The 14,517-nt window shown below is 42.5% G+C and overlaps 1 protein-coding gene across 2 annotated transcripts in view; it reads right to left on the bottom strand.

Annotated features, from left to right (window-relative positions):
• Positions 1-14,517, bottom strand: part of LOC138261617 (arf-GAP with GTPase, ANK repeat and PH domain-containing protein 3-like) — a 2,246,054-nt gene that overhangs the window by 509,268 nt on the left and 1,722,269 nt on the right. For both annotated transcript variants that reach the window (XM_069210744.1, XM_069210743.1), the window contains exon 13: positions 2,174-2,335. In XM_069210744.1, the coding sequence (XP_069066845.1) occupies positions 2,174-2,335 (162 nt within the window). The remainder of the gene's footprint in view (positions 1-2,173; positions 2,336-14,517) is intronic.

The following is a 14,517-nucleotide window of genomic DNA, read 5'->3' as shown; positions in this document are numbered from 1 at the left end:
AGGCAAACAATATTGGATGGCTCTTGATTGTGGGTGATGTTTTGGAGAGGGGGCAAGGAGGCCTTTGTTTAGGTGGCATAAGGGGTAAATGTGCAGTTGTTAGTTATCAGTTACTAAATGCGGTGCAGTTGTCTGTAGTTGATATAGCTGCACACAATGGATGTTGTCTTTTAAACACAAGCTTGTAATGCTTGTCTTTGTTTCGTATTTTCTCTTTATAGGTTCAGCTAGACAAGGAGGTCAGAACACGAGTCCTTTGGAGCTTGGAGTCCCTTCTGGAACACAAACGATGTCAAACAGGTATGGTTTTAACTGAAACTGTGGTGCACAGCTTTCCTTCAACAAAACGGAAAGCCATGCAAGAGGCTGTGGCTGTGGTGCAGTTTAAATCTGTCGGAGTCCAAGCCTGCTTCAGCCTCTTGCTTTGTCTCCAAATCCTGTGGAGATCTGCAGTAGAACAAGGAACTGGGCCTGTTTGGGGAGGGTTGATATGAGTTGGGGATAAGGTGGTTAGACCCAGGGACCACGCAGGGCTAAGATTGAATGGGTCACACCCCCAGCATTCTGGACATGCTCATGGTGCTCAAACCTGGAGACCAATATATGATATTGGCACATTTAGTTTGCCCGTGGACAGGGATGAGGGACACAAAGAAAAAGGGAGCAAGTTGGTAGCACAGACTGTGACAATGCAAACATCTTTTAGCTAGGCAGCTATGAACATGAATGAATTGATGCAAAAATGCTTATGCTTTACAAAATGTAACTTGTGTATTACTTGCTACTTTCAAGCAGTTCCTGCGTTTTTCTGTAACCTATACTCTGAATAAAACGTGCCTCTCAAGGACCAATTTCATTTTTTTTTTAATTAACTGTGCACCTCTAAAATGTTTTCACATAACCAGCGTTTACATTTCAATACAAAGTGTAATTGGGATGTGCGAAAAATACAGAGTCTCAATGAACCTTGTTACCACCGTGCAATACACTAACTGACTAGAATAGTTTCTTTGAAAGTGACATTCCTTTGCAGCAGCCCACCAACCAAGTAATCAGGTGCACTACTAAAGCTGAGAACATCCTTCTCTTATAAGTCATTGGTAAAGGTAGACATTTCAGACAATGCACCTGTTCCATATGTTCATGACTCGGCAACAACGCAGCCAGCGCGTTCATAAAGTCAGACCCTAAATGGTGAAGGGCACGGGGCTTGATCCTCATATTGCACGCAACGTAAATGCTATCTAATAAATTACGTAGCTCTTCTGTTCTGATATATGGAATTCTTTCACCTTACAATAATTTACAATCCATGTGTTCATTTCAAAATATAACTCAATTTAGGTTGAAAATAAAAGTTATCTGATGGTTGTCCCTATTTCAGTGAGTGATCTAATAATCCCTCAACATGCCTTAGGTTTTTAGAACCTTAAACAAGTTCTGAAATCCTATATGATGGGATCAAGGCTAGAAACAGCAAAATTAATAAATCGTATATCACGTATGTGGCTTACAACGCGACCCAAGGTTTGTGCAATAACCCCTCAAGACACAATTAATCTTCTGATGGGGCAGAGTTGGATTTCAACCTTTCTGGGTTGAGTTTAATGTGAGTAGATTCTTATTGGGCTAAGCTGTTCTTATCTAAGGGAGCACAAGCCGCATGAAGCCTTATGTGATGGTTGGACCAGCCCCTGTGGAAATCTTTGTTCTGATCAAGAAGACCCAATGACACATTAGGGTTTATAAATTGTATGTGTCTGGAGAATGCTAAATATAGCATTGCTGGGGTCTTGGATGGACAAGGAGAGGCAAATCCCAGGTGAAAGTAATGTCAAGAGGAGCTCTCTTGTGAAAACTAGATCGTGGGATGAGAAGAGGCATTTCAGAGCAAGAAGGTGCAGACTTTAGATGGGAGCATGCAGTAACATGTAGACAGTGGGCGGTAAAATCTACTATGCAGATTCTCAGGGAAAAGCAGTAGCATGCTGAATAGACTGCGCTCTGCAATATTCTATTATAGAACCAGATGAAACGCAGCTGCAAAGCAACTTTGCACAGATATTACCGTATGCATGAAATACATTTAAAAACTATTTCTGACCCATTTGAAAACTATTCATACTTTCCACACAGTTGATACCCCAACAAAAGTGAAAGACTGAATTCCTACCATCTGCTCCACTTGTGGGCCCGTCAGGTCGGGTGGTTCCTGTGCTCTTTTTCCGTCGGTGCTTTTTCCGGTTGGCGTGGGGAGAAGGTGGGGGCTCCAGCCTGGGGCTGGCACTGCTGCTGATGCTGGTGTTGGAACTTTGGGAATCCCCTGTACAGTTAGCTGCAGAAATCAAGAGAGAAAACACGGTGATACCACAAGACACTGTCAGAGCAAAGGTTAAATACAAACTGGGTTAAATAGGAGAAAGGTGAGGAGGGGCACAGAGGATATGACTGATAACAATTAACAGGGGGCTTAGGAATAGAGAGATGAGAGGCGTCGGTAGAGCTTGAGATTTCTGAGGACAAAAGAAGCCCTTCAGAGGAGAAACTGACAGTGAGACAGTGTAGAGAGAGTAGGGAACATAGGGAAATATATCTGTACAGCTGTGGTGGCATGGGGGAGCCAAGGATGAAAAAAAAGAGGAAGGGGCAGACAGAATCCAGGAGCAGGAAAAGGATGGGTGGAGAGAAAACAACTGGGCTTGGTGGGTAGAAGTGAAGAGAGCGGAAGAGAAATAGATAAAGGATGTGAGGAAGACGGAAAGAAAGACAGTGAACCAGGAAATCATGAGTTATTACCAAATCAGGGTACAGGGCAATTTATAGTACAGAGCATTAGCCCAAAAGAAGAAAGCACTGTTGCCCTTAGAGTTAGACACTCAACGTCCTGCAGGGCATAGACATCTACAGATAAAATAATAATACAGTAAAGAAAAGTATAGCCCAAAGAAGTATCGTGCCAGGAGGGCTACTGATCTAAACACCACATTGCAGAGAACTTGTAGACCAAGGCACTATATTATAAAGTGTTCTATAGCTCGAAGTTCTAAAGGAGCTTTAAGCAGAGGTGGAATTACTGGAAAAGTGGAGTTTCAGGGAATACTTAGACGGTCGCACTTTCTCTTTAATTCTAACCCTCTGCCCTCAACCTGCACCTAGTGATGAGTCGAAAAGGGTGAGTGAAGTAGGCAGGAAGAGAGGGAAGTAGGTAGAAAGCTTGTTTTCGTCCCCTGTGGCAGAGTTCATGCTATCTTTAAAGATACCACAGCAAACCCACAGAAGAGTCCAATGTAGGGTGGTCAAACTTCCATTATCATTTTGCTGGCCATTTTGTGCAGAGAGACACTTTGCGCATAGAGAGACATCAGAAAATGTTAGATGGGGCTATGAGTCGTCTAACACATTTTTGGGGTTTCATTCTAAATCTCCCTTTTCTAAATGGGCGCAGATGATTATCGAGTCTGATTACTAATCATTTTAATTAACTACCTCCGAGAGTACGAAATGACTTCTTGCTATTGTAACTTTTGAGAAACAAGTTCAGAAAATGAACTATTTTGGTATTCAAAAGGAATGAAACTGTTGTAAGCTTCGAAACATCAATGTTCTATATCAGTATCTATCATGCATATAGCCCAGTAGTCACCTACTGCCACAGGATCTAGGCCAGTGGGTACATTTTAGTACTAGGATACTTGACATTTAATCTTAGTCTTACAATTTCACTGCAAAAAAAACAATGAATTCTAAAACTGTAAAGGGCCCTCAAAACAGTTAGGTCTCCCAAGGAAAGGAAGCCCTTAGGTCTTGCTAACAGAAACACCGCCATTCCAGCTGTGGTTTGGTAAACTAGTTGGAAACATGGGACCAGAAAACATTGTTTTTAATCCTGGCCTCCCATTCGGTCAAGAAAGCTTAAGTGGAACAGTACCAGGGTGCATGGCAGAGAAAAAGAAGACACAAAAGAAGACATTCACACTCTTCTTCAAAGAATTCTGAACAGATTCGATCTCACTACGTCAGGATATCACTGCTAAACTCATTGAACATTGAACACATGAAAGGCTCTCTTGCAAAAACAGCTCACAAAGAAGATGGAAGGCTATTAGAATCAGAATCAACACTCTGGGACGACAACATACAGCCATGATAGATAAAGTGGACATGGAAAACAGGCAAAGACACAAGAACACACTTCTAAGAGGAATAGATAGCACAGTCAGTAATCAAGATCTAGATGCTAATGGTCAGGCACAATTTTCCTACATCTTACAGTGACAAGACATCATGTTGGTGGATCTTGGTCAAACACATAGTTATCTTTGTTTTTCAACAACACAGAAACCTCCTAACTGATGTCTTGAAACGGGTTCATTACTTTTCAGAAAATTAAGAAATTCTACAAGAAGCTAGAAAACAAGAGACAGTGGTGTTCAGTAGTGACACAGTGTAACTGTTCCAGGATGTGTCTCCTTTTACAAAGGCCAAACAACTCGAATTCAAAGAAGTGACAGCATACCTGGAAAAATAAAATAATCCCCGCCAGCTTGGAATATCCCTACTGCATCCACTTTACATTCAAGGACCAAAGACTGACCACCAGGGACATTAGAGAATCCAGAGAAGTGCTAGGCTAGAACACCTCATCTGAGCATCAGAAACCAATGGGGGACATACCATTCGACCATAACAGTAAACACATTTCGACTTCCCCGAACTACTAACTCTCACAGAGCAGAGCGATGCTGGCATCAATTACAGGAAAAAGACACTCATTTACAATCATCTGGTGAAAACTGACAAATGGAGCCTATCAAATCAAAGCTGTGGTGGCAAGTTTGTACGAGGCAGAGCTTTGGGGTTTCCAAAAGACGATGGGTCTTGGCAAGGCAGAAAAGAGATTTCTGTGCCGCATTATCTGTCCTCGGCCTGGGACCCCAATGGCAACACTCAGGATATACTTGGGCCTGAGGACCCTCAAATCTCTTTAAGCCCTAAACGTGTCCTGTATTGGGTACAAATCTGGTCAAAATCAGAAATGACCAATCACTTAGGAACTAAGCGAAAAATCTGGTCAAACAGTAGTTTAAAAAAGTTACCTTAGTTTAACCATATCGCAACCACCCTTTCACCATTGGGCTGCGATGAATTTTGGATTAACCCCAAGCTAATGATTCCCTCTGGCACACAAGCAATAAAGGACAAGTACTGGGTCTGCATGAGAACCGAACAGGGGGCCCCACGTGGTGATCAAATCGTTCATCCGGTTTGAAACCTACATGAACAGCCTTTTTCCGCCATGGAAAAGGTTGGTGTATACCAGCTTTAGGATGGGCATTCTGTCAGTCAAAGCTTTTAACAAAACTCCACTAACAATCCTAAGGGAACAGTTGCTTGCAACTGCAAAGAAGGAATCTTTGCTTCATTTTATGTATCTATGCATGAAGTCTTTACAAGTTTATCTGTCACAATATAACACACTGCAAGGCAGTCAGGTCACTCTGTCTTCGAGCGGACTCTGAAAAGTTCTACCCTCGTGTAGCCTCTTACATTTAAGCTGCATGGAATTAATGAGAAGGAACACTCAGGACGTTGCTACCCCCCCTGAGTTGGGGGTCTAGTTGGCTGCTATAATTGCGATTTTGCACATCCTCTACTCGAACATTAATTGTAAACTTGTGGGGGGTATTGTAACCTCTGATTGCGGTATGCTGACGAGCTAGGAGTATATATGGCTTCTATAATTGCGATTTTGCACATCTTTCACTTGAACGTTATTGTAAATTAGCGTAAGGAAGTGTTATTACCGTTTAATGCCATAAACTGATTTTAAACTGGACCTTATGGACTACTTTATGATTATGGGCCTAGTGCTACTGACGACCTGACACAACACTTCATCTGTTAGCTAATCTGCAATAATGTATCAAATATTGGATGTCAAACGACATCTTAGTTATCTACCACGCGGCTGCAAAATGCACAAGTGTGAGCTTGATCTTTTTAACAAATTTTGTATTGCTATTTTTTATTTTATGGCTCTTATGTAAAGATAAAACAATAAAGGAATGACTCTCTGGATTATTAGAGACAAATTGAGACATCCTATAAAACTGGAATTGTAAAACTGCATTCAGACGTTGAGAGTAAGTTAATCATCGCCCAACAAGGCAATCATAAGCTTCTTCTGGCCAAACATGGTGAGGAGTCCACTGTTCTAGTGGAGCAAGTCACACATTTTGAGTCCAGGTTATTGGCATCAAATGTAGTACTTGTCCAATCGGGCCCTCGTAGATAGCCTGGCCAGGTCACTCAGGACCTAACATGGATTATTCCACACACTTATGAGTTATTCAGGTTGTGTTTTTAGTTATGGTGTAGGTTTTTACAGTTTATACGGTGGATTGCAACACACAAGCCAGCAATATAATACACCACAGACATTGTACCAACCAACTAATGAGACATTGGGTGACTACAGACAGAGACACAATCTAATTCTCAAACCACCGACCAGTAGGGGCATGAGAGCATATAGCAGTACATAGTTAACTACATGATTAGCTGTGGCCTCACTACATGAACAAGACCTTAATTGCCATGGGCAGTACTTCATGACTTCATAGAAAAGAAACAGATGTTACAAAATACACACCTTTCATGAACAGAGACACAACATCTAAGATCTTACTGCTATCCCACATATTTCTACACTACATACGAATCCAAATCAAAAGTGTTGCCCATCCTCCTCAGGGGGCTCAATTTCCAATTAAAGGTAAAACAGCAGAAGACAGAGTTGTAGGAAGTAAAAGGAAACTATGCCAGGCCCTTTTTTACATTCATATCTGTTAATAGACTAAATTACAACAAGGAGGTCTTCTTCATGTGGCTTTCCCCAAGGTAACAGTCTCAAACAGAGAACCTTATTAAATGGGGAAATTAAAATACAGTATTCCAACAACATATAGATAGGTCCAGACTAAGTCCAGCACCCACCAAACCCCCTGTGGCACTATTATAAGCGGTTGTAGACCTTGATCTAGCCGACGATTATAGGAATCAACACACACAAGAGAGGGATTTCACATATTATTAGGGGTTTCATTGATCTTATTCATGTATTGATTTCTTTCTTTCTTCCACTGACCTGCTGCCCTAAATAATAGATTCCTCAACTGATGTCAGATCTATCACGATCAAACCTGATAATTCTGCAAATCTTCAAATTATCCACACAATCGTAGAGGTCCCATTCTTGGGCATTCAGTTAAATTGCCTTTAGAGACACAAAGGTATGCAAAACAATAAAAGCATTTGAGAGATATTTTGATGAAAATTACAATGGAGCGCTGTCAACAGCTACATGATGAGATGGCACCAAGGAGGTAATTAGAGGAGAAGTGATCTTCCATTCAGTCAATCTCGAACGGCTGGCTAAAAACAAAATAGCAGACCTAGAGACACAATTAGCCCATATCGAGTAGAGAAACAGCACAAACAAGGGAATTGTGTTCACATAACGTGAGAGCTCCATAGAACCAGAGGTGAATTACAACGAACAAAGAGGAAAGAGGCAGCACAGAAGCTGCTTTACATTAAACAAAGCCTTCAAACTGAAATAATGAAAAGCCTGAAATCACATCAGAGAAGAAGTAGGCATAAATGGCAACAAATGAACATCTGCACCAGATATTCTTGATACTTTCCAAACATACTATAGCAGTCTCTTTAACCACAAACATTTAAACCAACAACAAGAGGATTATTCCCAAGAGCAACCCCCCCAAGACTTGTGGGCAGACTTTTCAGAATTTGAAGAGATGGTATCAGCAGAGTAGATGTGTGTGGCTATCAAACGCACACCTACTAACCAAGCTCCAGCACTGGACAGCTTTACTTCCTCATTTCATAAAATATTCTCAAACCCTATTAGCAAGACCCTTGAGTAAAACTTCTAACTACCTTTGAGACTAAATGACGGTAACCGACTCCAGGTTAGCTTCACATCTTTCACTCTTTCAATTCTATTCAAACCAGAGAAGGACCCCATAGAATGTGACTCTTATTGGTCTATTGCCTTGCTGAACTGCGATGCAAAGTTGTATGCATCCATTCTTGTGCAGCGACTCCATTCAGTTTGACCTAGGCTTATAGGAATACAACAATTTGAATTTCTTAAAAATTTTCAAAACAGGAGACAATAAAAGACTAGCCTACAGCCTCACACCAGTCATAGAGCAAAAACATCAGCCCGCAGTCCTTCTTTTACTCAATGCAGAGAAGGCCTCTGACAGGATTCACTGGCCCTACTTAAAATACTAGGTAGTATAGCAATGAGACCAAACTTGGAAACCTATATTAGAGCCTTATAATGCAACCTTTTTTACCCAAAGAGCTGTCCCCAGTCTCTCCAGCTGTTTGTACTCTCAATGAAGCCACTGGTTTAAATTCATATTTTGCACAATCCAGATATTAGGGGAATTTGTGTGGGTGAGATTGACCATAAAATAGTCTTTGTTGAGGACGTTATCTGTTTTTGTTAGTGACCTGGAGCACTCCTTACCAGCTGTTCAGCTGGAACTAGAAAAGTTCTCAGGTATCTCAGCATTTAAGATCAACTACTGTAAATCACAAGGCACATGTATAGCAGGACCCATGCAACATACAAAGCAATGGATGGGAACTGCACAGTTCAAGTTGGCAACATCCCCCTTCACATACCCTGGGGTATTCCTACCAACTAAATTCAAACATTTATAAAATTGTGACATCCTCCCTTGCCTAAACACTCTATTCAAAGACATGTACCGCTCTGGAAATCTTGCGATTTAATGGTTTGGCTTTATAGCTAGCCTGAAATTAAATCTAATTCCACACCCACTATACATGGCACAGACCTTGCAGCTGCTCTTTCCAGCTCATACACTTGCTTTCATTCAACATTGCTTAGCTTAGTCTACCAAAATAAGAAACCCAGGGTGGCATAAGCAACGTTATTTCACTTGGTGACTGAAGGACATCTGAGCTTCCCGGAGTGGGGACTTACATTCAGGCGGCACTGCACCGTCCTGTTCTCGACTGGAACTCTGATTCAGATCACAAGCCCTGAGTTCAGTTAGAACAACACTATTCCAGAGACCCCATGAGTCACTTATTATGGCTCCCTGTAAAATGCATGGCCAGACACAAGTCTTTCTCCGTTCCTCCCAAATCTTGTCAGATTATAGGCAACAAATGGCTTGCATGTAGGGTGCAACGTCCTACCCATTCCCAGTGACACATAACTTCTTAAATTCGGATTTCCCTCCAGGCCTAATGGACAGTAGTTTCTGTACCTGGAACTCAGGTAACCCAAATGCCTAGGGGAGCTGTTTGAGAATAGAGACCTCTTATTGTCAGAAACCATAAGAGGCCATTTTAAGCTTCCTACTACAGAGCTTTTCGTCTTCAGCAACTGATACATCCATTAGGCCTCAGAGCCAGCAATCAAAGAATGCGGGAGCAGAGATCTCACACAACTGGAAGCCATGCTTGTTAGGGTGGTGAATCACAAAGGCTTAACATGGCTTTATTGCCACATAAAAGCCTTAAAACCACAGTAACAACACAAATAAGAAGTACAATGGGAAAAATACCTTGGACTGGAAATTTCTGAGGAGACCAAGGATGCGGTTTTTAAAAGAGCCATGAAGTCCTCCATATGCATGTAGATTATGGAAAGTGTATACAAGCGTTTGACACAATGGTACGTTTCCACAGCCTGACTTGAGGCAATCTTCTGGGGGTCAGATCTGTGATGGACGTGTTGTGTGAGAGAGGCACACTAATTCATGTCTGGTGGGCCTGTGCACACAAAAACATTCTGGAGTGAAATACTCTTGCACATTAAGACTATTACTAGAGTGCACACACTACTACAGGCTCTAGTCCTTCTCTTGGTAGACACAGATAAAAATAATATTTTTCAATTGACCAGTCCTATGGGGAAATTATTTTTTTCTCATTTATTATTAGTGCCCCGCCTATCTATAGCACAAATATGGAAACAAGTAGCTGCTACCCCTATTAAGTTAACATGTAGTGGGGAAAAGTATGGATGACCTTTGCAATAGAAAAACTGTCTGCAACTATTTATGATAGGCTTTACAGCTTTGATCAAATTTGTCTCCCCTTTGTTAATCACACAATGCTGTGGGGTGACCCAGAAGTACTCTTGGAGACCCTTTACGGTTCTCAACTTGGTGAACTGACGTCGCCATATCGATCCATTAGTGAGTCAACAGTAACACCTGGCCTGTGGAAGGAATTCAAGGAACACATCTTTCAAAGAACAGGCTGATGGTTTAACGATTAGTAGACTGCCATAGCATGAACGCAGTTATGAGGTCCCTGTTTCACCCTAAACGTTATTTATCTGAAACTTTATATTTTTTTATTGCTGTCTACCTAAAAAGTCAAAAGCATTGAAGTGTATGTTTTCTCCTCCTTACATAAAAAATGTAAATTAAGTCTTAAAAAACATGACTGGATAATGCTTGTGGAAGAGATGAAGTGCCTAGCCTCATGAGATATTCACTAAAATGCAATATGATGGTTTCCCGCAAGTAGAAGTGTGCCTCTTTGATTCTGAGCACATCATACACTCCCTGTGCCTCTGTCAACTGATCTGACAATATATCAACACTTTGAAAGAGGCTTAATGGAAGAAATAAAAACAAAAGAAATACTCCCAGGACCGGTCTCCAGCATGGATTTCATTCACAGATTCAGGGATGTGCATGTGGCTGGATTGCATTTGAATAGATGGACCTGATCCTGGTGTTGCACTGTGCAAGGCTTCTCTTGTACAGCTCATAAAGGGCTGAAACACTAAGAGCTGCTTGTCCTTTGAGAGGATTAAAGTGGCTATGTACCTCCGTGCAGGAAGTAGGTTTGCAGCTATTACTGCAGAACAGACCTGCAAACTGGGAGATAGTTGTCCACCTTAGTGTAATGGAGGTGTGCCAGGACGAAGGTCGGAAGTCCAGGACAGGAGAACTCCTGAATGTGTGGAACTCTGGGCGTTCAGGTAGCAGGAAGTACTTTTATTGCCTGCTGCCCCTCAAGGAAAAAAAGAAAGCGAAACACAACTGACTTGTAATGTAGCTGAATTTTTGCTTTTTTTTTCCAGGACCGTTTGCACTGTTCTTTCAGACCCGGTTGGTATGGGGGAAAGGCGTGGGGGTTGAACTGTTATGGAGTAGTTAATCGGGTCACGGGTATATCCTCAGATCACATTAAGCTGTGCTCCGACACAAAAACATTGTGACTGACATGTCTGTCGGTTGCAGAGGTTTTGATTTTACACAGCAAGTAATATTATGGACATTCACAAGCGTCTACTCGCCTGTGTGATGACACATTCATTCTACCAGTGATAGTCAAAATAGTAATGCCGCAAGGCGGCCTAATGTGCTCGAGGGATAACAAAGCTTGCAAAAAATTTTTGGAATCTCTAAGATCTTCCTCAAGCAGGAGCGTATCTTCACAGCGGGCTTTTGGGGTATCCCATCCCCCAATAAATGATGCAAGTTGGGTTTTTGAAGGCCCTGTCGGTTCTGACAGTGTCACTCCACTTTGATTTCAATGAGATGCTATCATCGGTGAATAATCAGAATGTTGACCAAACCTCCTTCGGACACTAAAAAAAAAAACATAAGGTTCAGCTTGCATCACTGCTAAGTCTATTTTGTTTTGTGCATCGTCACACCTACTGAATGCCGCTCCTGAAGTTTGGAGCGTGCCAACCACTAGGCCCTGAAGACAGATGAGGAGAAGAAAGATCATATGATGTGGGTCCTCTGATTCTTCCAGAGGGGGATACCAAAGCGTTCGGCTTTGGAGGTAGTGTGAAGATAAGACGTTTATTAAAACAGTCAAGGAATAGTAAAAGATGACACTTAGCCACTTTAACAACTAATCCTGCCAATAATTATAGAGTAATGACTAAGTGGCTGATTTATATTTTGGCGTATGGAGTAATTATCATGGCTATGATGTCTGCTTCCCCTGACAACATCGCTTACATTTCCAGGAACCACCATCATATAAAACTTGCAACGTGGCTTTATTTTCAAAAAGGAAATGGCGAAGTGGTAATTTCTTGGCGTGGGTGCATTCTCCAATGAGATGGGGGTCATTTGGAAGTTTTCACTGCACCATACCACAGCATTTTCATGCTGGTGACAGGCAGTGGGAACTGGCCATGTGTCCGCCCAATCTAAATATTGCGAGCGAATTCATGACCAAACTGCTGATGGCTCTTACTGTGTTGGGCAGTCAGAGATGTGTGTAGTTGGCGGAGACAGAATAGGCACGGTGTGAGTCTTTATCAACATCTTTCATTGTGTTCCTACTCAATTTGGCATTCACAAAAAATTCAAGATCACGGATGATTTCTTTCTCCAAGTCAGATGTACTTTCCAGGGTAGCTGTTTTTGTGCCCAATTTTGGAGTCCTCTTTATGGATGATCGTGAACAGAAAGTCATCTTATCAACCACTAATCCCTTTAGAAAACATGTTGTTCTATGTAAAAGGCATACTGATGATATTTTCATTATTTGGGAAGGTGACACATATTTGCTTTATGCTACTCCAAAACTGATTCAATCAGAACTGTAATGGAGCAAACCTTATTATGCACTCTCGTCACAATAAAATTACTTCCCTAGACCTAATTGTAAAGGTAGGTGTTACAAATGGGGTCTTTGGTTGACAGTCAGGTTACCCCCTGTTCAAGCAAGGACCCTCACTCTAGTCAGGGTAAAAGAGAATCACCCTCAGCTAACCCCTGCTTACCCCCTTGGTAGCTTGGCAGAGCAGCAGGCTTAACTTCAGAGTGCTAGATGTAAAGTATTTGTACCAACACACACAGTAACTTAATGAAAACACTACAAAATGACACAACAACGGTTTAGAAAAATAGGAAATATGTATCTAAACAAAACAAGACCAAAACAACAAAAATCCGACATACACAAGTCAAGTTATGAATTTTTAAAGATTAAACTCAAAAACAGCGCTTAGAAACAAAAATGCTTCGATGAGATGTTAACACGGCGTCGTGACGGAGTCGTTCCCAACAAGCCGACACCTGCGGCGCCGGACACGGAGTCATGTAGACCCCCAAGTACAGTACCTTTGGTAAAGAGTGAAAATAAGCCGATGCGCGAAGTCGGGGATCGCGGCGTCTGTGCGAAACGTTGAATCCGTGCACTTCGAACGGCGTCGGTCACGACGTGGTGCAGCGACTTCCACGGAGTCGCGGACTTCAGCGGGGCTGCTGCGGATTCGGGCCTGTGAAGAGCGTTGCGTTCCAGCGAAGGTCACGGCGTCAGGTGCAGGCGGCGTTACCGGATTCAGCAGCGGTGTCGGTCCGGAGTCGTCTGAAGTCGATTTCTTTGGATTTCCACCAGCTTTCCTTTCAAGGGCCCAGGGACTGGATAGGGCACCACTTGTCAGGGCAGGAGTCTCTCCAGAGACTCCAGGTGCTGGCAGAGAGAAGTCTTTGCTGTCCCTGAGACTTCAAACAACAGGAGGCAAGCTCTAACTCAAGCCCTTGGAGATTTCTTCACAAGATGGAAGGCACACAAAGTCCAGTCTTTGCCCTCTTACTCTGGCAGAAGCAGCACTGCAGGAAAGCTCCACAAAGCACAGTCACAGGCAGGGCAGCACTTCTTCCTCAGCTATCAGCTCTTCTCCAGGCAGAGGTTCCTCTTGGTTCCAGAAGTTTTTCTAAAATCTGTAGATTTGGGTGCCCTTCTTATACCCATTTTAGTCTTTGAAGTCACCTTTCTTCAAAGGGGACTCACACCTGCTTTGAAATCTTGCCTTGCCCAGGCAAGGCCTCAGACACACTCCAGGGGGTTGGAGCCGGCATTGTCAGAGGCAGGCACAGTCCTTTCAGATGAGAGTGACCACTCCACCCCTCCCTCCTAGCAGAGATGGCTAATCAGGAAATGCAGGTTATACCCCAGCCCCCTTTGTGTCACTGTCTAGTGTGAGGTGAAAAACAACCCAACTGTCAAACTGACCCAGACAGGGAATCCACAAACAAGGCAGAGTCACAGAATGGTTTGAGCAAGAAAATGCTCACTTTCTAAAAGTGGCATTTTCAAACGCACAATCTTAAAATCAACTTTACTAAAAGATGTATTTTTAAATTGTGAGTTCAGGGACCCCAAACTCCACATGTCCATCTACTCCCTAGGGGAATCTACACAATCATATTTAAAGGTAGCCCCCATGTTATCCTATGAGAGAGACAGGCCTTGCAACAGTGAAAAACGAAGTTGGCAGTATTTCACTGTCAGGACATATAAACCACATTACTATAGGGGTTATTCTAACTTTGGAGGAGTGTTAATCCGTCCCAAAAGTGACGGTAAAGTGACGGATATACCACCAGCCGTATTACGAGTTCCATAGGATATAATGGACTCGTAATACGGCTGGTGGTAAATCCGTCACTTTTCCGT

The sequence above is a fragment of the Pleurodeles waltl genome, chromosome 10 (genome assembly GCF_031143425.1).
Source record: "Pleurodeles waltl isolate 20211129_DDA chromosome 10, aPleWal1.hap1.20221129, whole genome shotgun sequence".
In the NCBI taxonomy this organism is placed as follows: domain Eukaryota; kingdom Metazoa; phylum Chordata; class Amphibia; order Caudata; family Salamandridae; genus Pleurodeles; species Pleurodeles waltl.
The sequence above is the reverse complement of the archived record's forward strand: the minus strand, read 5'-3'. Positions and strand labels throughout refer to the sequence as shown.